General features: G+C 49.6%; 1 protein-coding gene across 1 annotated transcript; it reads left to right on the top strand.

Annotated features, from left to right (window-relative positions):
* The first annotated feature begins 1,698 nt into the window (after positions 1-1,698).
* Positions 1,699-12,728, top strand: Nfatc4 (nuclear factor of activated T cells 4). Its single transcript, XM_042686414.1, has 10 exons — positions 1,699-2,041; positions 3,134-4,229; positions 6,513-6,675; positions 7,290-7,489; positions 7,798-7,970; positions 8,796-8,936; positions 10,483-10,538; positions 10,820-10,946; positions 11,110-11,685; positions 12,329-12,728. The coding sequence occupies exons 1-10, from the start codon at positions 1,942-1,944 to the stop codon at positions 12,394-12,396; spliced, it is 2,700 nt and encodes an 899-aa protein (XP_042542348.1). The 5' UTR covers positions 1,699-1,941; the 3' UTR covers positions 12,397-12,728.
* The last annotated feature ends 11,063 nt before the right edge of the window (positions 12,729-23,791 follow it).

Raw genomic sequence — 23,791 nt, 5'->3', positions numbered from 1 at the left:
GAATGTGCGCGTCTGCCTGAGCTGGGGGGGGGAGGGGGGCGGCGGGAGGGGGGGCCGTGGGGGGGGGGCGGGGCTGGGTCTGAGTTTCCGGCGCGCTCTCCACTGCCCTTCGCGAGCCCCTTTCGGAGGGGCGGGCTGGTAGACGGTCTCGAGGTCTCTCCTTTATTTCCGAGATGAAGCTGGAAGGGAAATGTAACCTGAGACCAACCTAGGAGGGGAAAAAAATCCATCCAGACGGGTGCGGAACGTTCTTCCCGAGCCGCAGGCCCGCCTCTCCCCCCCCCCCCCCCCCCGTCCTCCCTCCCGCGAGCGCCGCTGCTCTGCGCGTCATTGGGGTCCCCGGGGGCTGGGGGGGGGTTGTCCCCTGGGCGGGCCCGGGGCAGGACGAACGAGAAGGAGGGGAGCCGCCTCTGTCGCGGAGGAGCTCGGGCCCGGGCCAGCCTCCCCCCCTTCCCTCTGCCCCTCACAGCCTGTTTCTCATTAGAGCACCGGGCGCGGTCCCCGCCCTGCTCCCGAGTGTTTGTAAACGTCTGACCCGAGGGCGGCCGATTAACCCTTCTGGTGCGGGGCTGTGGGTGCTAGGAGGTGTGTGTCTGTGCGTCTGGGGGGGGCGGCCCCAGACTACCAGGATTTGGAAACTCGAGCTTGGTGCGGCCTCCGAGAGAAGTCTAAAGCTTGGGGGTGCAAGCGTGGAGGGAGGAGAATGGTAGCCTCCCCCCCCCCCCATCATCATCATCGACAGTCTGGAGACACCGAATTCTCACGCCACGCCCTCTCACACAACGGGAACGTCCCCCCGCACCCCCCCCCTCGGCCTGGTCTTCCTGGAAACTCCAGTCCGGGTCTTTCCCTCCCTGCCCAGGTGACAGGTGTCTAGTTCTAGGGCCCACCAGGTTTGAAGGCCCAGGGTCCCCCACTCAACCTGGCCAGGAGTTTTCGGAGAAACATAGCCAGAGGCCAGCGGACTCGAGATTCGTTCCAAACTACAGTTCCAGGGAGGAGGAGGAGGGGGCCGACTTCTCTAGGAGGCTAATTAATGGCCTCTCTGGGTGGTTGGGACAAGGGTATCGACAAATCCCGGCCTGGATCTTCACGTATCCGGGTTGTGGGCCTTTGAATGGTTCCCAACGCCTGCTGGACTCTCCTGACAAGTCACTGACCATTCCGAGAGGCTCTTAGGCCTGCTAAAAGTGCTTCATCTTCTGGGGATGCGGAGGGATGGTGTGTGGAGCTGCTGACTGGAGAGGGCAAAGGCTTCCAGAAGGGTCTTCTGGCAGCGTGCCGTGCCCTCAGCAGCCTAGAGCCTCTGTACCCCCAGAGCCCGTCTGGCTGCAGGCTTGAAGGAAAAGGGGGTGGAGAGGTGGTCCTTCCTTGCCAGATGCTGGCGACAGAAGCCTTAGGTTTTCCGAGGACCCTCTACACGGAGTGCCCAGACTATGGCCGATTTAAGGCGCCAGGACCCAAAGCCCCCCAACCGAGATTGAGGGAGGTGGGGGGCTGGGCTCCCGGTGGGAAGCGTGTCACCACTGCGGGCCCGTAGGCCTCCGTGGGGTCGGAGCACGCTGGAAGGGACCATTTTTCAATTCAGTTTTTTTTTTTTTTGAGAGGGAGGAGGAACTGGAGAGAGGATTGAGGGCGGGAGGGTGGGGGAGGACTGGGGGCGCGTGGTTTTCCCATCTCATCCCCGGAGGAGGGGCCGGAGCATCCTGGGTAGCCAATCAGTGGGTAGCTGGGGGGGGGGGGCCCGCTTTGAAGAAGTTTAGGGGGAAAAAGTTTGGAAAAGTTTCTATAATAACGAGGGGGCATCCGGAAGGAGGCGGCAGCGACGGAGGAGGGGGCTCTGAGAAAAGGGGAGGGAGGGAGCCGTGTGCGTGAAGACACAGCAGCCTCCTGAGCGCCCCCCTCCCACCCAGGGCGCGACCTGGGGGTCTGGCCGGATCCATGGGGGCAGCGAGCTGCGAGGATGAGGAGCTGGAATTTAAGCTGGTGTTCGGGGAGGAAAAGGAGGCCCCCCCACTGGGCGCCGGGGGGTCTGGGGAAGGTTAGTGCGGGACTGGGAAGGGGTCTGGTGGTCAGTGGGGATGCAGAGTCTAGAGATTTCAGGACAGCTAGTCAGGGGAAGTGGGGGGGATCAGAAGTTGAGGGGTGTCGGGGCAGAAGCTAGTCTACAGAAGTGAGGCGGGGGCCGTGGCACCGCTTTTTCCTTTTTAGGTCGTGACTCGGGTGGGGGTGGGGGTGCCGTTGGCCGCGCGCCGCCTCCGGCACGGCCGCCTATCACTGGGATGGGCGGTGGGGTGTGTGGGGGGGGTGGGAACCGTGGCCCCAAGAGCCGGGGTGCCGCCAGGGGAGGGGGGTAGTTTGGCTCTGGAACTGGTCCCTGGCGGATGGAGTCCTGGTCTAGCCGACGGGACTCCCGGTGCTGGGGGGTGCTCACAGGCCGCGCTGGGGCGCCCCTCCCCCTCCCCCGTCTGGCCACAATGAGAGGCAGATGGCGGGGATCGAGCCGGGGGCGGCGGCTGCCTCTCGCACGGAATCCGTGCTGCCCGCTGCCCCCCTCCCACGCTGGGCCCTGCACGCATCACCCCCCTTGGCTGCACCTCCGCCCCCAGATTGGGGGAGCGAGGGAGGAGCCAATTCCCCTCGTCACCACAGCCATGCCTCCTTCCCCCTCCCCTTCCCTGGCACCCCATCCCGCCACGGTTGCGATGGTGACCGGGGTTCCTGCCAGCTCCATTTGGGGGTTTGAGAACCGCTACTAATTGGGTTCATGTGTGTGAGTCGCCCCCAGCCCAGCCCAGAGCCTCGCCAAACACGCCTGCAGGCCTGGCTCCAGCCCTTCCTACCCACCTCCCTCATCTAGGGACCCGCCTCTTCTGTACCCTGGGTCCCTGGGCCAGGGGCTCAGAGTGTGAGGGTCTGCCCGCCGAGAAAGGCTTGGCACGCCAGCTCCTCTCTTTTCCATCCTCTGCCGTCCAACTTGGCTGTGCGTGCGCGCGCGCGCGTATGTGTGTGTATGTGTCTGTCTGTCTGTCTGAAGGGCTTCTCAGAGACCCCTTCTAGCTGCATCTGGCAGAACTTGGGGAGAACCTATACCTCTCACCGGGTCTCTCTTTCCTCCTTCCCATTTCGACAGAACTGGACTCCGAGGATGCCCCGCCATGCTGCCGTCTGGCCCTGGGGGAGCCCCCTCCCTACGGTGCTACCCCTATTGGCATCCCCCGACCTCCCCCGCCTCGGCCTGGCATGCACTCTCCACCGCCCCGCCCCGCGCCCTCGCCGGGCACCTGGGAGAGCCAGCCTGCCCGGTCGGTGAGGCTGGGGGGACCCGGAGAGAGTGCTGGGGGCGCTGGGGGCGGCCGAGTCCTTGAGTGTCCCAGCATCCGAATCACCTCCATCTCTCCCACGCCTGACCCTCCGGCCCCGCTGGAGGACAACGCTGACGCCTGGGGGGACGGCTCGCCTAGAGACTACCCCCCAGTAGAAGGCTTTGGGGGCTACCGAGAGGCAGGTGGCCAGGGCGGAGGAGCCTTCTTCAGCCCGAGCCCGGGCAGCAGCAGCCTGTCCTCGTGGAGTCTCTTCTCCGACGCCTCCGACGAGGCGGCCCTGTACGCCGCCTGTGATGAGGTGGAGTCTGAGCTGAACGAGGCGGCCTCTCGCTTCGGCCTGGGCTCCCCGCTGCCCTCCCCCCGGGCTTCCCCCAGGCCATGGACCCCAGAGGATCCCTGGAGCCTGTACGGCCCCAGCCCCGGAGGTCGGGGGCCAGAGGATAGCTGGCTACTCCTCAGCGCTCCTGGGCCCACCCCAGCCTCTCCGCGGCCAGCCTCTCCCTGTGGCAAGAGGCGCTATTCCAGCTCCGGAACCCCATCTTCGGCCTCCCCAGCCCTGTCCCGGCGTGGCAGCCTGGGGGAAGAGGGATCAGAGCCACCACCACCACCGCCGTTGCCTCTGGCCCGGGACCCTGTCTCTCCTGGTCCCTTTGATTACGTGGGAGCCCCACCGGCTGAGAGTATCCCCCAGAAGACCCGGCGGACTTCCAGCGAGCAAGCAGTGGCCCTGCCTCGGTCCGAGGAGCCTGCCTCATGCAATGGGAAGCTGCCCTCAGGAGCCGAGGAGACGGGGGCTCCTCCTGGGGGTCCCCGGAAGGAAGTGGCCGGCATGGACTACCTGGCGGTGCCTTCTCCCCTGGCTTGGTCCAAGGCTCGGATTGGGGGACACAGCCCCATCTTTAGGTGAGGGTTGCATTCCCTCTCTTGCCAACCATCCCACCGAGGGAGTGGGAGGGTCAAAGGATGTGTTCCATGCTTCAAAAAAGCATGTGCAACCACAGTGCCCCTGCCATCTACCTGATTTTAAGGACATTGGAAATAAAAAGGGGTGGGGGGATGTGCGTTTCTAGACTGGCAATTTGAAGAGCAACAGCTACAGTTTAGGTAACGGCAGAATTCTAGTTTTCCTCACACTGGCAGGTGTGTCCTGACACATTGTTTGGTAGGTACAGAATTTGGGCTGAATTTCAGCCTTCGGATCTGATCCTTTAGACAGATGCTAACCCTACATTGTTACATGAAATTTTCCCCCTTTACTTTCTAGGACTTAACCTAGTGGTTTGAGATCCTACTTGTTAATTTGAATAACGTAGCATGTATTTGCAAGTCAAAGAACTCATTAGCTAGGCACTGGCAGTTAACATCTGGAATCCTAGCAACTCTGGAGGCTGAGATCTGAGGATTGCTGTTCAAAGCCAGTCTGAGGAAAAGTCCATGAGACTCAAAACCAGTTACCAGCTTAAAAGCTGGAAGTGAAGCCAGGTGCCAGGGGCTTACACCTGTAACCCTAGCTACTCTTAACTCCAATTAACCACCAGAAAACCGGAAGTGGTACTGTGGCTCAAGTGGTAGAGGGCCGGCCTTGAGCTGAAGAACGCAGGGACAAAAACCAGGCCCTCAAAGCCCCAGAACCACACACATGCACACGCAAATTTATATTTAAACCTGCATTTCTACCCCTTCTATTTTATTTTTTGCCATCTTGGGGCTTGAACTCATGGCCTGGGTACTGTCCCTGAGCTTCTTTTGCTCAGGGCTAACACTCTTACCACTTGAGCCACAGCTCTACTTCCAGCTTTTTCTGTTTATGTGGTACTGAGGAATGGAACCCAGTGCTTCATGCATGCAAGACATTCACTCTACCACTAAACTATGTTCCCAGCCTTATTCTGCCCATTTTAGTATTTCTTTCTTCTTTCTTCTTTTCTCCGCCTCCCCCCCTGAACTCTGGGCCTGGGTGCTGTCCCTCAGCTCTTCAGCTGAAGGCTAGCACTCTAACACTTGAGCCATAGTGCCACTTCTGGCTTTTTCTGCTTATGTGGTGCTGAGGAATCGAACCCAGGGCCTCATGCATGCAAGGCAAGCACTCTACCACTAAGCCACCTTCCCAGCCCCCCATTTTTTTTTGGTCGGTTGTGGGGCTTGAACTCTGGGCCTGGGCGCTGTCCCTCAGCTCTTCAGCTTAAGGCGAGCGCTCTACCACTTGAGCTACAGCGCCACTTCCGGTTTTCTGGTGGTTTATTGGAGATCAGAGTCTCACGGTCTCTCCTGCCCAGGCTGGCTTTGAACCACGATCCTCAGATCTCAGCCTCCTGAGTAGCTAGGATTACAAGCGTGAGCCACCAGCGCCCGGCCCAGCCCCCCATTTTGATATTTCTAAACCTTGAGATGTCAGACTGGGCTGGTTGGCCACATCCAGAAAAATTTCTAGAAGGAAGAAACCTAACTATTGTATCCTCTAGAGTTCATAGCTTCTCAACTTGAGCAGTACAGATCTGTAGAGCTAGATAATTCATTATGGGGGACTAAGCTGGACATTGTAGGATGGTTTAACAGCCCCCCTGGCCTCTACTATTAGGGGATCCTGTATATGCTGTAGGATCCTTTACACTAGTTGTGACAACCAAAAATGTTTCTAGATAATGTCAAATATGTGAGGGATAATTATCAGTTAAGATCCCAGGCAGAGGGAATCTAGGAGCATAATTCGGAAAGATCACCTCATTTGAAACCCCTTAACTCCTAGAACTCTACCTCTCTATCCCTAGCTAGTAGAAAGAGAACTGTCTGGGAGGGGGGGGGGCAGAAAGTGTCTTGTCCTAGCTTCTGTCAGTGGCTGCTGGACCCATTTCTTTATTTGTAAAACAAAAGAGTTCATATCTGAGGTCCTGACTTATGTCCATTCAGATCTAAGGGGCTTTGGGGTCTTCTGTACTCAAGTGAAGCATCCCTATGCAAACCCCAAACCTTGTGCTCAGGGAAGTAGGGAATCTCAGGGCTGTTGTCATCCTCCATCCTATCTCTAAGGAGTCCTGTCTCCTATATACCCCACACATAGGGTTTTGGGGGTTTGCTGTGGTTTTATTCTTTCTCCCATCCTGCACCCTCCTCTTTCCCTCATATACTCAATGCGGTCTTGACTGGGATCTGAGCTGTGGCTGATCATTTTGGTTCTCTCCTTCCCAGGACCTCTGCCCTCCCCCCACTGGACTGGCCTCTGCCTAGTCAGTATGAGCAGCTGGAGCTGAGGATTGAAGTGCAGCCTAGAGCTCACCACAGGGCCCATTATGAGACAGAAGGCAGCCGAGGGGCTGTCAAAGCTGCTCCTGGTGGTCACCCCGTTGTCAAGGTAAGGGATGGAAGGCAGGCCAGATGTTCTTTCTCCTCTTCCATCCCAGATCCCTGCAGATGGACTCTCACTGTACAGACCCATGGCACTGCCCTTTCCCACACTCCTTCTCAGCTCTGACCCTGCAGGCAGCCTTGGGGAGGGGAGGGGAGGGACTGGAGCTGGGGCCAGTGGGGGGGGGATGCACTTCAAGGACCCGGATATACTTTTTACTCTTTTGTCCTTCCACCCCCTCTCAACTCATCCCATGGGACATCAGCCTCCAGTCTACTTTGGAAATGGTAGCCTGCCAGATATGGGGGAAGGGTTTAGCTGAGATCAAAGGTCATTGGGAGTTAGGTTTTTCTCTATATTGAGTTGGGCCTAGTTTAGTCTCTTGGAAGCTCTTCCTCTTTTGCCCAGCCTATTTAGGCTTTATTCCAAGAACAACACTTTGAATTCCAGGCCACATTTTCTCCACAACTGGTACCCAGTTCCCTTACCCCTCCCCATCCCTTCTAGGATATCTTTTATTTTTTACCATTCCTACCTCCTGATGGACCAAAAATCCAGGTGTGAATAAAGCATAAAACAGTGAAGCTTTCAGTTAGGTGGCCTCTGTCTCCCTCTGCCAGCTCCTAGGTTATAGTGAGAAGCCACTGACTCTACAGATGTTCATCGGCACTGCAGATGAAAGGAACCTGAGGCCTCATGCCTTCTATCAAGTACATCGTATCACAGGCAAGATGGTGGCCACAGCCAGCTATGAAGCTGTAGTCAGTGGTACCAAAGTGTTGGAGATGACCTTGCTCCCTGAGAACAACATGGCTGCCAAGTAAGTCTCTGTTCAACATTCCCTCAATACGTAAGATTTAGGACCAATGAGGCGTACTTCTTCCTCTTCCCAGAAGAACTGGACATAATCACCAAGAACCAATTTCTAGCCTTCTTGCCATCCTGGAAAGGCCTTTTTATGGTTGAGGAGCACTTTGAAGAGACTATCTCTGGATTAGAAAATAGTCTTCTTCGGTGCCCTTAGATGGTCTCAGGGCTTTGGATAGAGGGCATGAACGTCCCTCTTTAGGGATGCATTACTGTTCTGGCTTCCCCTAGAGGAGCTTGTCCACCCTTTTGTACCCTCAGCATTGACTGTGCTGGAATCCTGAAGCTTCGGAATTCAGACATTGAGCTGCGGAAGGGTGAGACAGACATCGGGCGTAAGAACACACGAGTGCGGCTGGTGTTCCGAGTACATGTGCCTCAGGGCGGCGGGAAGGTCGTTTCTGTGCAGGCTGCATCCGTGCCCATCGAGTGCTGTGAGCAAAGAGGCTCTGACCCTCTTTCTATCGCTTGCAACTCTCTTGTCTGTTTCTCTGTCACCCGTTTCCTTTACATAGTATCCCTCTCATGCCCTGTCTGTCCTGGGTACTCCCAGAGAGGACTCAGCCCTCGTTTCTACCATGGATGTGGGAGTGGTAAGGGTGATGTCTACCTCAGACTTTGTCCCTGGGCTAGCCCAGAGTGACTGTGTGTCATAGCTGCACAGGGCTGGCCTGTGTACTTGTTTGGGTAACTTTCTGGGCTGCCTTGTTTATTCATGTTTCAAGAGTAGTCCTGTGCAGGTTGCCAGTGGCTCCTAGCTACTCAGGAGGCTGAGATCTGAGGATTGCTGTTTAAAGCCAGCCTGGAGGGGCTGGAGGTTTAGCTCAGTGGAAGAGCACTTGCCTGGCGAGGGCAAGGCCCTGAGTTTGGTCTTCAGCTCTGGAAAAAAGAAAAAACAAACAAAAAACAAACATACAAAAAAGTCAGCCTGGGCAGGAATATCCAAGAGACTCTTATCTCCAATGAACCACCAAAATGCCAGAAATAGAGCTGTGGCTCAAGTGGCAGAGTACCAGTCTTGAGCAAAAAGCTTAAGAGACAGTGCCCAGGCCTGAATATAAGCCCTAGTACGGGCACGCATACACAGAAGCGAGAGTGGTGTGAGGGATCTCAGGTATACTCTGGGTTCGCTGTGTGTGTGCTTCTCCAGAGGTCTCCCCTGGGGGCTATGGCAGGTATCCTGAGGAGGGCAGGGGGCAGAGGAGGTTGTCCCCTTCATACCCAGCTCAGCCAGGCCTCTTTCTTGCCCTGCTCTGCAGCCCAGCGCTCAGCCCAGGAGCTGCCTCAGGTGGAGACTTACAGCCCTAGTGCCTGCTCTGTGAGAGGAGGGGAAGAACTGGTGCTGACTGGCTCCAACTTCCTGCCAGACTCCAAGGTGGTGTTCATTGAGAGAGGACCTGGTGAGTAGGCCCTAGGGAGAGGAGGGCAGGCAGAAACAGCTTTGAACTGTTCAGTTGAGCCTCAGTTTCCTTATACTGTTCAGTTGAGCCTCAGTTTCCTTATATTTTTTATATGTTTTTTATTGTATTTGTTTTTTTGGTTTTTGGTTTTATTTTTTTGTCGGTCACGGGGCCTGAACTCTGGGCCTGGGCGCTGTCCCTCAGCTCTTCAGCTCAAGGCTAATGCTCTACTACTTGAGCCACAGAGCCATGTCTAGTTTTTTTCTGCCTGTGTAGTGTTGAGGAATCGAACCCAGGGCCTCCTGCATGTGAGGCAAGCACTCTACCACTGAGCCACCTTCCCAGGCCCATATTATAAAAATACCATACAGAGGGGTTACAGTTACATGGGTAAGGAGTTTCCTTATCTTGAACACTGACAATGAAGAAGAATTGTAAGAAATATACAACTTGTTTATTAAGGAGGAGTTGGTTTTGAGAGAACTCACCCCCATGTTGATAAATGAAGTATATGAAGAAAGGGGTGATTCCCATCCTGGCAGCTTTGCCTGGACCTTTCCTCAGTTGTGGGACATAAGCAGCACAGATATGATTATGACATCCTGTGAGGGGCTGGGGGTTTAGCTCAGCGGAAGAGCGCCTGCCTGCCAAGCGCAAGGCCCTGAGTTTGGTCCTCAGTCTGGGGGGAAAAAGAGAGAGAGGGATCTTGCGAGGTTCCTAAGATAGAGTTATAGAGGTTAAGGAAAGAAGGACTTGAGGATCCCAGCTAGCCCCAACTATGGCCTTTCTCCTCCCTCAGTCTTCTCACCAAGAGCCCCAGTCCTTAGACCCACATTTGGCAGCACCCTGGGCACCCTGTCTGCACATCTCCAGAGGTTCCAAGTCATTAGACTTCCTTACTGGGCCAGGGTGGCTCACGCCTGTAATTCCAGCTACTTTGTAGTATGAATGAGGTCTGAGGATCACTATTCAAAACCAACATAGCAGAAATGTCAGTGAAACTCTTGTCTCCAATGAACCACCAAAAAGCCAGAAATGAAGCTGTAGTTCATGTGGTAGAATGTCAGCCCTAAGTGAAATAGCTAAGGAAAAGCTCCCAGACCCTGAGTTTGAGCTCCAGCACTAGCACAATAAACAAACAAACAAACCTACATTTTCCATACGATTGGGTAAACACATAGTAGACTCGGTGCCAGACCTACCAAGGACTTTTACAATCTGATGCTGGCTGGGTACTGGTGGCTCATGCCTGTAATCCTAGCTACTCAGGAGGCTGAGGATCGAGGTTCAAAGGCAGCCCAGGCAGGAAAAGTCCGTGAGACTCTTATCTCCAATAAACCATCAGAAAACCAGAAGTGGCTCTGTGGCTCAAGTGGTAGAGCACTAGCCTTGAGCTGAATTGCTGGGGGACAGGGCCCAGGCCTAGAGTTCAAGCTCCATGACTGACTGCCCCCCTTAAAAAAAAAATCTGACTCTAGGAGGAGGGAAAAGTAGCCAGGGACCAGGGCAGGAGACAGGGCTGGAACTCTCTCTTCCCTCTGTATAGATGGAAAGCTGCAATGGGAGGAGGAGGCCACAGTGAACCGACTGCAGAGCAACGAGGTACCAATGTCCCTGAGGAGCCCATGCATAGGAAAGCGGGTAAAGGGTGGGATGTCAGAAGATTCACAAACAAATCTCCTTGCCTATGGGAGTAGATTCCTCTTTCTTAGAAGGGTCTGGCTGCTCTGGAGGCAAGGTTCATCTTTAGGGAATAAACTTTGCTCTTTAGCAAATGGAAAAAAAAAAACAAAACAGAAGGTAAGTTTGGGGTCTTTGGAAAGGTTGGACTTCCAGCTTCCGATCCCTGAGGACTTCTTGTCTTACCCTCTGTTCTTCCCCAGGTGACTCTGACTCTGACTGTCCCTGAGTACAGCAACAAACGGGTATCCCGACCAGTCCAGGTCTACTTTTATGTTTCCAATGGGCGGAGGAAGCGCAGTCCTACCCAGAGTTTCAAGTTTCTGCCTGGTGCGCTTTATGACAGCCCATTGTGGGGTGAAAGGATATGGGAGCAGAGAGATGCAGTAGCCCATTGTGAGAGATGAGGGATGTTGATGGTTGGAGATGTATGTGTATAGAGTTATGGGATGTTGCTAGATTCTAACCATTGTGTTGTTCTCCAACTTCCTAGTGATCTTCAAGGAGGAGCCCCTACCAGTCTCAACTCTTCCGGGTTTCCCTTCAGCACCTGGCCCCCAATTTGGCTCTGATATGGACTTCTCACCACCGAGGCCCCCATACCCCTCCTATCCCCATGAAGACCCTGCTTATGAGACTCCTTACCTGTCAGATGGCTTCGGCTATGGCACACCCCCTCTGTATCCCCAAACAGGACCCCCACCATCTTATAGACCAGGCCTGCGGATGTTCCCTGAGACGGGAGGCCGTGGCCGCCCACCTCCCATCTCCTTCCTTCCCCGCCCCTTCCCTAATGATTTATATGGAGGACGGGGCTCCTCTTTTCCCATGGGGCTTCCATTCCCTCCTCCAGCCCCCTTCCGGCCGCCACTTCCTTCTTCCCCACCAATTGAAGTCCCCTTCCCTCCCCAAAGTAGTGTTCATCCTCTACCTGCTGAGGGGTACAATGAGGTTGGGCCAGGCTATGGCCCTGGAGAGGAGGCTCCAGAGCGGGAGAAATCCAGAGGTGGCTACAGCAGCAGCAGCTTCCGAGACAGTGTCCCTATCCAGGGTATCACGCTGGAGGAAGGTGGGTGTGGGACTGGGGGCCTGTGTGAGTGGGTGTGAGATTGCTCAGCCTGTTTGCTGGTGGTGGAGCTTAACTTCTCAGATTGGGCATCCTTGATCCTCAAGCCAGTTATAGGGGCCCAGGAACAAGTTCTTGGTGTGTGTGGCCACCTGAAGCCAGTAAGTTAATTTGGAAGAGCTCATGGAGTGCCTTTCCCAGCTCTGCCCTTTGCCCCAAACCACCAAATCTCAGAGCTAGAAGTACTTTCAGTGTCAATGCATCTAGTGTCCTAAGTTTGTAGAGTCAAGAATTACACCTTGTAGAGGGGTGGGGTTTGCTGAGCTCCCAGAGAGGTTCATTTTCCCTTGTCTTACCTTTCCCCTCCACATGGTCACTGTGGTCAGGACCTTCCTGTTTTCTCCCTTTCTACATCTGACTCTGCTGTCACTTACTTCTCTGATACTGCCAAGCCACCAGAAACCAGCTGGGGTGGTAGCATAGGAGCCCACACAGATGGAAAACTGAGTTAGGGGAAAAACTGAGGCCTAGTGGAAGAGGAGCCCAGAGGTGTCCTAGACTGAGGACTTCCTGGAATCGATTGGGGTCTCTAGAAAATGAAAGGACCTACCCTTAGCCCAGTCTCTCAACTGCCCTTTATTTGCAGTGAGCGAGATCATTGGCCGAGACCTGAGTGGTTTTCCTGCTCCTTCTGGAGAAGAGCCTCCTGCGTGAACCACATCTGGCCACCGTAGCCCTGGCCTCAACCCTGCCTCGTGCCCTCCTTCCTGGCACACTGGCTCCGGAATCTTGGGCCAACTCTGTTTTCTCTTTCCCCAGCTTCTGCCTCCCTCTGTCAGCTGAGGTTTGAGGCTCTAGGCCTGTCTGGTGCTGCCTTGAAGGGCTAGGGAAGGGAGAAAGTGGAAGATGAAGAAGAGATGGGGCAGAGACTGAAGCTGAGTGCCAGACCTGACTGGGGGTGAAGATGATGTCCAGATTGTGTGCAGGCTCCAATGCTGGGAAGCTGGGGACAGATTGATGGGTAATAAACTGCTCACTGACTAGTGCTTCAGGTGCTCCAGATCTCTTAGGAGAGAAGAAGTGGTGGTTTAGCTTACTCCAGCCCTCATCCAAGAGAGCTGAGAAGTTGGAAAGAGAGAAGGGATGGGTCATTGCATTGTATCTTTTTTTTTTTTTTTTTGGTTGTGGGGCTTGAACTCTGGGCCTGGACACTTTCCTTTAGCTCTTTAGCTCAAGGTGAGTGATCTACCACTTGAGCCACAGTGCTACTTGGAGTTTTCTGGTGGTTAATTGGAGATAAGAGTCTCATGGACTTTCCTGCCTAGGCTGGCTTGGAACCATGATTCCAGATCTCAGCCTCCTGATTACAAGATTACAGGTGTGAGCCTCCAGAGCCTGGCTATTGCATTAAAGGAGTTCCTTGTTGGGGGAGGCCAGGGAGGCTTTAGAGGCTCCTAGATTGGGACTGAAGTTAGGAGCCAGGGCTTGAGAACAGGCTTCTCCACTCTCTCCTTCCTGGGGGTTCAGGTATTTAGCTTTAGAATGAGAATCCTTAGTTTTTCAAGTTTCATTGCCTTGCCCCTATCTAGATGATCCTGATTCATAGGAAGATGAGAAAACACTATTCTAGTTACTCCTTTTATGTTTTGGTACCAGTAATGAGATTTGAACTTAGGGCCTGGGAGCTGTCCCTTAGCTTTTTTTGCTTAAGGTGCCAGAGTTTTCAACTATTTAAGTCATAGCTCCAACTCCAGCTTTTTGGTGGAGATGAGTCTCATGGGCTGAGTGCTGGTGGCTCACACTTGTAATCCTAGCTACTCAGGAGGCTGAGATCTGAGGATTGAGATTCAAAGCCAGCTCAGGCAGGAAAGTCTGTGATACTTACATTTCTAGTTAACCACCAGAAAACTAGCAGTGGTGCTGTGGCTCAAAGTGGTAGAGCACTAGCCTTGAGCGAAAAAGCTCAGGGACAGTGCCCAGGTGCTGAATTCAAATTCCACAACTGACCAGAAAAAAAGAGAGAGAGAGTCTCATGAACTTACCTTCCTGGGCTCACTTGGAAAAACATTCCTCAGATCTCCAATGCCTGATTAGCTAGAATGACCTGCACAGCCACTCACACCTGGAGTCACTCCTTCATTTCTACAGGAGGAATCTGAGGTTCAGAGAGGAGAAAGGGTTTTCCTAAATCCACCCAGCTAATCAGCAGCACAGCTTTCCTGGACTTGCCCAGTACATACTGGGTCTCTCTGACCCAGGAAGCCCACACTCTGAGGAGCTAAAGTGGTCTAGTCACACTTTGAATTCTGTCCTTGAACACTATGAAAACATTTTGGAAAGACACGTGCTTCAGCAGTAGACTGTAGAAAGCCAAGCAACCTCCTAGGCATCTCTGAAGGCAATCTATCCTGGAGTTTAGAGCACTGTACCAGCTCCTGGCTTATCTTGTAGAAATACACATACTGGCCTTTTGCCAGTCTATCTATCACCATGGCAAGCCAGCCAGCTTAGGCAGAAGAATCCATGACAGTCTATAGAGATAGAGCTATAACTCAAGTGGTAGCCTTGAGCAAAAAAGTGCAGGGGCGAGTGCTCATGATCTGAGTTGAAGCCCCAGGGCTGGCATGAGTGAGTGCATGCACACGCACATACACACACACGTGTGTGCGCACGTGCACACACACACACACGCCAAGTGAGAATACAAGACCGTGAATTCAAGCCTCAGTACCGCACAATAACAAAAAAAATAACAAACCCAACCAACCAACCAACAAGAAAACAATGGCCAGAGAGCCTTGGACATGGCCAAGTCCCAGAGAGCTGAGAAAAGTCAGACTAAAACTATGGCTCTACTCCCCTGGATCCTGACGTATATAGCAAGCATTGAATGCAACCAGCTTGATTGGCTCAATGTGGTGGTAAGGGTTGTACCCACAAAATATTTGGAGAGCTAGAACTTTGGAAACTTGCTTCACCTTTGCAGACAGTCCTGGCAAGTCCTGGGAGTGCAGTAGCTAGTATCACAGAAGTGGACTGTGGATTTGAAGGCACCTGAGATTCAGTCTCCTTCCTCCCTCCTGCCTGTTGCTTCTTTTTATGATTTTCCTTTACCTCCCTGAACAAAAGCTGCTACAAACAACTGTGATCAGCTCTATCAAGGATCCTCTCTAGTTCCTAGCCAGTCATGAGCCCTATTATCTTTCTATCAGAAGACATATGGGGCCATGCATCACATCCCACACTCTTCAGTTCTACCTTCAAGATCTCTGGAGGTGAGAAAGCTGCTGGTTGCTCACATCTATAATCCTAGCTACTTAGGAGGCTGAGATCTGAGGATCAAAATTTGAGGCCAACCCAGGCAAAAAGCCAGAAGTGGAGCTATAACACAATAGAGGACAATGCTCAGGCCCTGAGTTCAAGCTTCAGTACTCACCCATGCCACTTTCCACCCCCCCCCTTCCCCCCCCCCCCCCCCGCCATTTTCTCTGTAGTGTGAATTAGTCTCCATGTGAAGGAAAAGTTGTCATGACTGAGACTCACTGCCTCCTGAGACTAACTGTTTCATTTCCTGCCAGGGCATTGCTATTCATTCATTGCCAGACACTAATTGAGCAACCACTAAGTGCCAGCCTCTGGGTCATGGAGGACTTCCTAGTGTCACGGGACAACAGCAAGGAAGAAGCTCATTATAACTCAAGAACTCAACTTGGTACTTACAAACACAAAGTATATCATCAGATCTTAGGGGGGATAGCTAGGGAGGAATTTCCATATGAGGTAGAGAAGGAAGAGAAAACAAGCACGTCATTCAGTTGTGAAGGTTAGAGGGAACTTTAGGGTTGACTTCTAAACAGTGACCTGAAGAATAACTGGGACAGCCGGGCGATGGTGGCTCACGCCTGTAATCCTAGTTACTCAGGAGGCTGAGATCTGAGGATCACGGTTCAAAGCCAGCCCGGACAGGAAACTCCATGAGACTCTTAACTCCAATAAACCACTAGAAAACCAGAAGCGCTGTGGCTCAAGTGGTAGAGCGCTCGCCTTGAGCTGAAGAACCGAGGGACAGCGCCCAGGCCCAGAGTTCAAGCCCCACAACCAAAAAAAAAAAAAGAATAACTGGGAATTGATCAGGCTAAGAGTAGGGAAAAGCAGGCCAGACTGTGATCTGAAGGGGAGAGGCAAATGCAGAAGGCTAAAACATCTCCAGAACCTGGCATGTTTGGGGAAATAAGAGAGGTCCATCTTGGAGAGAAGAGGCCAACGACAGCAGATTAAATTCTGGGAGTGGGAGCCTGGAAGGAGGGACTAGAGAGAAAGCAGAGCTAGATTCTGAAGGACCTTGTGGTCTGCTAGAGAGTTTAGTTATCTTGGAGTGGTGGGTATTCTCTGGTTAGCCCATACACTACAGGCTGGTAGAGATGGAGACCATTTACCATGCAATTCTGCACTTCTTCCTCCTACTGAGTTCATATGTGTTTCCTTGATCTGCCCTTAGGGTCTACCCTGACCACTTCACTGAGAATCCTGATGTGGGCCAGTCTGGGGAGGAGGGGCTTAGAAACTGTCATTGCCAGGTATAGGTGGCTCAAGCTTGTAATCCTAGTTACTCAAAAGGCTGAGATCTGAGGATGAAAGTTTGAAGCCAGTCTGAAAAAGACCACGAGACTTGTCTTCAATTAGCTAAGGAGCTGAAAGTAAAAGTGTGGTTCAAATAGTAGAACAACAGCCTTGAGAGAAAAAGTGCCCAGGCTGGGAGTTCAAGCCCCACTACCAGCATTACATAAATAAATAATAAAATAAATAAATATAGTTCAGCAAAACAAACATTAGGAAATGGATACTTGAAAGGGTTGGGGGAGGTCAAAGGGAGGGATGATACACAAATGAAAAGAAGGGTGAGAATGCAGTAAAAATCCAATATATAGCCTACAAAATTTAAGTACAGTGAGGGAAGGGGTGGGTGGGGAGGGGTGGGTGAGGATGTTGAGAGGGCTGACTAACATTGATCAAGACATTGTATCATAAACTGCTTTGTTGAATGGTTACTCCTTTGTACAACTACTTAAAGGTAATAATAAAAAAAAGCTTTTAAAAAACTGTTATTCTGAAACTCTAGTATAATTGTTTCTTCTCAGGAAGAGACATTTAGCTATAGACATTTAGCTTCCTGAGGCTGTAGTTGGGAGAGAAACAAGGAGGTAGAACTTTAGCTGGAGCCAGAAAACACCATATTCGAGATGATTTCTCAAAAGTGTGGTCTGAGGACTACTTGGATTCACCAGAAAGGTTTTGGCATTTCATTTGTTTTGTTTTGTTTTTTTCTACTTAGACTCCTAGGTAACCCCTGATCCACTCAATTCTATTCTTGAGGAGTGGGGCCCAGGTCTTCATTTTAAAGAGCACTCTAGGGGATTCTTCAGGACAAGAATTTTTTTTTTTTTACTTTTATCTGCTACATTGTTATATTAGTTTATTCAAACACACATACACACATACAAATACACAGATATACACATTTGTAGTATAAAGACCCACTCCCTCTGCAAGAAAATATTTTAAAAGGAATTCCATAAAATTTTTAGTCTGCTGAGACCTGATTAGAATTTATAGAAATATCTAGCTGCTTCGATCCCTGGACAAGTCATTGTCATTGGTGACGATGTTGTCATTTGAATTTAGAATGCCCAGAAAGACCTATGTGTTAAAGAAAAATGACTTTCCACAGAGTGTGGAAATGACTTTCCTCCCAGACTGCAGAGAATACCTGAATAGTTCGTCTGGAGATTAAGTTCTTCAGCATGAAACCTATGAGAACATAGACTCTCATCTACTTTGTTCTTTTATCTTTTAATCATTCTAGGTCAAAAAATTTTCTCTTTGATACGGCTGGGAAGGTGGCTCAGTGGTAGAGCGCTTGCCTTGCATGCCTGAAGCCCTGGGTTCGATTCCTCAGCACCACATAAGTAGGGGAAAAAAAAAGCCGGAAGTGGCACTGTGGCTCAAGTGGTAGAGCACTAGCCTTGAGCAGAAGAGCTGAGGGACAGCGCCCAGACCCAGAGTTCAGGTCCCACGACTGGACCCCCCCCCAAAAAAAAAACAAACTTTTTTTCTCTTTGACATACTCAACACCTTGACATTGTCTTTTCACAGGCCCCCAAAGCAATAAAACCAACTGAACATACACTGAAACCTTCAAACTTGTAAATCTGAGTAAGCCTTTCTGTTTAATAAATGGACATTATCACTTATTATGGTAGGTTTTAAAGCTAACACAGAAGTCTAGTCTTTCTAACAATGTAGAGTATATTAAAATATGCTTCATTCTAAAATATCTAACTCCATGTTTTATTTTTTGTTTTTGTTTCTGTTGATCCCAGGGCTTAAACTCAGGGCCTGGATGGTGTTTTGTTTTTTGTTTTTTTTTGAGTCCGGTCCTGGGGCCTGAATCTCTGGGCCTGGGCGCTGTCCTTCAGCTCTTCAGCTCAAGGCTAGCGCTTTACCACTTGAGCCACAGCGCCACTTCCAGCTTTTTTTCTTTTTGCTTATGTGGTGCTGGGGAATCGAACCCAGGGCCTCACGCATGCAAGGCAAGTGCTCTACCGCTAAGCCACCTTCCCAGCCCATCTGGATGGTGTTTTTGTGTTTTAGCCAGTGCTCTACATACAATCTGAACTGGAACTCCATTTGCCCTGGTGGTTAATTGGAGATAAGAATCTAATGAACTTTCCTACTCAGGTTAGCTTTGAACTGTGATCTTCAGATCTCACCCTCTTAACTAGCTAAGATTACATCCTTGAACCACCAGTACCTAGCCATGTTGCATATTTTGTGTAATTCCAATTTTCAGCATTGTATAGATGTTCCTACTACAATATAAAACAACCCTCTTTTCACTGTATTTGATGTTGGTATAATTTGTGGAGGGGAAGGGAAAAACCTGATTGTTTAAATAGGGATATAGGTGGACCCATTGCAACAATGAGATGTACAAGATGTTACGTAGAAAAATGAAATTTACAACTTTGACTCAGGGTGGTGGGGAGGGTCAGGAGAGGGAGATGGGAAGGGCTGGGAAGGGGAAACAGTGGAGGAGGCAACAATGCTTGATAAGAAATGTATTCATTATCTTGCCCATGTAATTGTAACCCCTTTGTACGGTATTTTCACAATTAAAAAAAAACCTAATACATACTAAGGATATTTGTAAAGTATATAATGAAGGAAGAATTTTCATCCTTTACAAAATCTATGTAAAATCTATGCTAAACTATAGATATTTTACTGTACCTTTCCTCAACCAGTTTGATATAGTTTAATACTTGTTTCTCTATATTCTACTGGAGATTTAATTTTTCATGTATGTATGTATATGTATATGTATCTATCTATATATGTTCCAATGTAGATCATCAGACTTGAAACTTTGCTTTGTTTTGCTGTTCAGCAGTTTATGTGGTCAGCTCATTCTGTGACAATATCTGTGTTCATTCTGATCGTTCCTTTATTTACCACACCATCAGCCTTCTAACAGCACAGGAAATTTTGAGACTAGAATTGTCAGCCAATTGTCAAGCTGAGGGTTGTTTCCCTTCACATTTCATATCTGTGCTGCCCTAGTGGAGGTCCTCTGTCATATACAATGTTTATATTATAACTTAATCATCATAAGTGTGTGTGTGTATCTGTCTGTCTGTCCTGGGGGATTGAACTCAGGGCCTTGGTGCTGTCCCTGAGCTTTTTTTTTGCTCAAGGCTAGCACTCTACCACTAGAGCCATAACTATACTTCTGATTTTTGGTGGCTAAGTGGAGTAGATAAGAGTCTCCAATTAACCTCTGAAAATATTTCTATTTTTTTAAAACCAGGACTAGAGTTTAAACTCTAGACCTCATGCTTACTCAGCAGGACCTCTACCACTTGAACCACACCTCTAGCCTATCCTCTTATAAGATTCTAGATAAAGATAATAGAGATAATGAAAGAGGGTTGTACCTGGGGGTTAAAGTATATGATGTCAATCAGACAAAAGGAAGAGAAATTGATGTGGGCTACATTACATGGCCAGATTAAGGTGTGCAGCACACATACTATATTAATATTCAACTATTCATTAGTCATAGGATATATCTAGGTGTGTGTGTGTGTGTGTGTGTGTGTGTGTGATTTAAAATATAGAACCTGCTTGGTGCTGGTGTTCCACAAACCTGTAATCCTACCTATTCCGGAGGCTAAGATGTGAAGATTTCAGGTCAAAGCCAGACTGGGCAGATGAATCCAAGACAAATCCAGTTAATCTCCCATTAACCATTTAAAAAAAACAACAAACAAGCCAGGAGTAGAGGTCTGGCTCAAGTATTAGAGTGCCAGCCTTGAGTGAAAAAGCTAAGGGATAAAACTCTACACACACACACACACACACACACACACACACACACACACACACACACACAAAGGTTATGAAATCTATGCAAAGGTTCCACTGGAAATTGCAAAGAAGAGGTTTTTAGTAGTGAAGGCAAGGAAAGTCTGGGCACTATCTAATGCTTACCTCAGCTATATGAACTAAAATAGGGAATAGAGAATAGCAAAGTCCTGGGCAGAAAGTTGAGAGCTGTCAACTACCAGAGTGACCTTTAGCCCATCACCAGACCTAATGGAACACTCACAGCCTAGTCTGTAATATTTACTGAGCTCTTGCTCTGTACCAAATTCTGTGATTGGTACGGGGGATAAAGTCATGGATCAAGTAAACATGATTTTTATCAAGTACTTCCAGAACTCTGTGTATTATCAGGTCAGTACTAGAGGCTTTGAGATTTCAGAGGAAATCTCTCTCCTGCTGCGGTGTGTAATGATGATATATGGCTAGATTAGATGGTTGGATACATCTCTTTGAGGTGGTCGGTTTGGCAGGATAGGACAAGTTTTCTCTCAAATGAATAGATACTCCTAATGTTGGTATCCTGAGTTTAAAGCATTCGTGGAAGCCAGGTACACACACACAAAAGAGGAGTGCCTCCCAGCCACAAAACTGTCAGCTTGCCAACCTTAGCTCCTGGCTTCTAGCCCTGCCAGGATCCTGACTCACTGTGGTAGAGGTTGCTTGGATGCGTTCACACCTAACTAGATTTCCAAAGTTCTTGTCTAAGATAAATAAGGAGAGAGCTGCTCCTTCCAACTCTACTAATGGCCCGAGTAACAAATCTATACTCCTAACCATGGATGCTTTTTTTTCTTTCCTTTTATTATTTTTTTGTGCCTATACTGGGGCTTGAACTCAGGGTCTGGGTATTGACCCATAGCTTTTTTTGCTCAAGGCTGGTGTTCTACAACTTGAGCCACATTTCTTCTGGTTTTTTGGTGGCTAATTGGAGATAAGACTTTTCTGCCTGGATTGGCTTGGAATCCCTTCATCAGATCTTAGCCTCCCAAGTAGCTAGGATTATGGGTGTGAGCCACTGGCACCTGGCTTGGCTCTCTACTTTTGTGTTCCTTTAAGTTATCTCTTTTTGTCCTTTCTGAAAGTATCCATTTCTTTTGTATGGGTGTGTTTCTTCTGGAGACTCTAAAAGAAAATTTGATTTATTCTATGCTGATGGCAATTTTTGGTGTTCTTTGGTTTTTAAAAGCATTGCTAGCTGGGTGCTGGTGGCTCATGCTTGTAATCCTAGCTTATTCAGGAGGCTGAGATCTGAGGATTGTAGTTAGAAACCAGTCTTGGCAGCAAAGTACAAGAGACTGTTATCTCCAATTGACCAGGAAGGAAGGAAGAAAGGAAGGAAGGAAGGAAGGAAGGAAGAAAGGAAGGAAGGAAGGAAGGAAGGAAGAAAGGAAGGGAAGGGAAGGGAAAGAAGGGAAGGGAAGGGAAGGGAAGAGAAGGAAAGAAGGAAGGAAAAGAAGGAGAAGGAGAAGGAGGAGAAGGAGGAGAAGGAGAAGGAGAAGAACAAGAACAAGAAGGAGGAGGAAGAGGAAGAGGAGGAAGAAGAAGAAGAAGAGGAGGAGGAGGAGGAGCAGCAGCAGCTGTGGTTCAAGTGCTAGACCGCTAGCTTTCAGCAAAAGAAGCTCAGCAATGGCACCCAGGCCCTGAGTTCAAACCCCAAGACCTTCCACCCTGCCCCGCCTCTCACATAAAAAGGTTCATTGCTAGAGCATACATGCTGTATGCATGTATAGAATATTCTGAAAACCCTCTTTTACAACTATTATATGCTATACATTTCTTTTTCTCCCTCCCTAATTCTCCCTCTCCCCTCCCTCCTCATCCCTCTCTCCCTTCTTTCCTTCCTCTCCCGACTCTCTCTCCTGGTAGTGGAGCTTGAACTCTGAGCCTGGGCACTGTCTCTTAGCTTTTTCACTCAGGGTTAGTGTTCTATCACTTGAGCTGCAACTCTACATCTAGATTTTTACTGGTTAACTACAGATAAGAGTCTCACAGTCTTTCCTGCCCTGGCTGGCATCAAACCATAATCCTCAGATCTCAAATTCCTGATTAGCTAGGATTACAGGTGTATACCACCAGCACTTAAGTTATAAGAAGTATCTAAAAACAAAAAACAAAAAACAAACCAACTTAATCAGGAGTGATGATAAAGGTTTAAGGCCAGTCCAGGCCAAAAAAAATCATGAGACCCTATTTCAATCCACACACATACAAAACAAGAAACAAAAAGCAAACAAACAACCTCCGCCTAAAAAACAAACTAGTATAATGGCATGTGCTTGCCATCCCAGGTACATGGGAAGCATATATAGAATTATGGCTCAGGGTGACCTGAGCGTTAATGAAAGACCTTATTTTACCCATTTCAAAAACCAGAAAAGCAAAAAGGGCTGTGAGCATAACTAAGGTAGTAGAGCTCCTGCCTAGCACAAGGCCCTGAGTTCAAACCCTAGTCCTAAAAAATAAAAAAGCCTCATTCCAATCTTTGCCTCTGTTGTCACCTTTCCCATATGTCTCCTCTGTGTCCAAATTTCTGTTACAAAGACCCCAGTCATTGGATTTAGGGCTGTTCTAACCCAGCATGACCTCATCATAATAGCAATACATCTACAAAGACCCTGTTTCTAAATGAGCTCACACTCACAGGTACTGGAGATTTGTTCTTGAACATAATCTTTTGGGACTCAATTCAATTCACGACATTGAGTTTCTTGCAAAGTTATATCAGTCATTCTGATCTCAGTTGTGTATGACAAGACGCAAGTCAAATAAAAATGCCTATCCTGTGATTCAAAGGTGAAGGGGAAAGCATTGTCCTTTGACTTTATAGGTGGGAAAAGTGACTTCAAATGAGGGAAGATTAGGACGTTATTTTTTCCTCTTTTTCTCCTCCTCTTCCTCATCCTTTTCCTCTTCTTTTTATGACACTAGGAATTGAATCCAGTGCTTTGTACTTGCCTAGCACTTGAGCTATGTCCCCAACTCCTATTTGCTTGTTTGATTGTTTATGTTGTTGATCAAACCTGGGGCCTTGAACATGCTAGGCAAACAGTGTTCTAGCGCTGAACTCCATCCCCAACACTTTACTTTGCTTTTGGATAAGATCTTGGTATTTTTTATCAGGCTGGTCTCAAATTTGCCATCTTCCTGCCTCTGTTCCCAGAGTAGCTGGGATTGCAAAGTAGGCGGGATTACAAGTACGTGTCTCCCATTCCCTGATATGTTTGGGTAATTTTGGGTTTATTTTCTTTTGGAGGTGTTTACTTACCATGGAAGCATAGCAAGCCATAAAAGAAGATAGGGATTCTTGGGGGATCCTTAATGTAGTTGAAGCCCTTCCAGGCACTGGTGACTCACATCTGTAATCCTAACTACTCAGAAGGCTGAAATCTGAGAATCAAGGTTTAAAGCCAGTCCTGGCAGGTACATTTTGAAAGATTCTTAGCTCTAATTAACTAGTGAAAAGCCAAACGTTGAAGTGTAGCTCAAATGGTAGAGTACCAGCCTTGAGCAAAAAAGTTAAAGAAGGGGCTGGGAAGGTGGCTCAGTGGTAGAGTGCTTGCCTTGCATGCATGAAGCCCTGGGTTCGATTCCTCAGACCACATAAGCAGAAAAAGCCAGAAGTGGCACTGTGGCTCAAGTGGTAGAGCGCTAGCTTTGAGCTGAA

The sequence above is a fragment of the Dipodomys spectabilis genome, unplaced genomic scaffold (genome assembly GCF_019054845.1).
Source record: "Dipodomys spectabilis isolate Male_0828 unplaced genomic scaffold, ASM1905484v1 ptg000097l, whole genome shotgun sequence".
Taxonomy (NCBI): domain Eukaryota; kingdom Metazoa; phylum Chordata; class Mammalia; order Rodentia; family Heteromyidae; genus Dipodomys; species Dipodomys spectabilis.
This window is presented reverse-complemented; position numbering and strand designations above follow the sequence as displayed.

Excerpts from the sequence above, each read along its gene's own strand:
- Nfatc4 (XM_042686414.1), top strand. The coding sequence starts at position 1,942 with ATGGGGGCAGCGAGCTGCGAGGATGAGGAGCTGGAATTTAAGCTGGTG. Across the intron at positions 4,230-6,512 it reads GGACACAGCCCCATCTTTAG|GACCTCTGCCCTCCCCCCAC; the intron begins GTGAGGGTTGCA and ends TCTCCTTCCCAG. Across the intron at positions 8,937-10,482 it reads GTTCATTGAGAGAGGACCTG|ATGGAAAGCTGCAATGGGAG; the intron begins GTGAGTAGGCCC and ends CCCTCTGTATAG.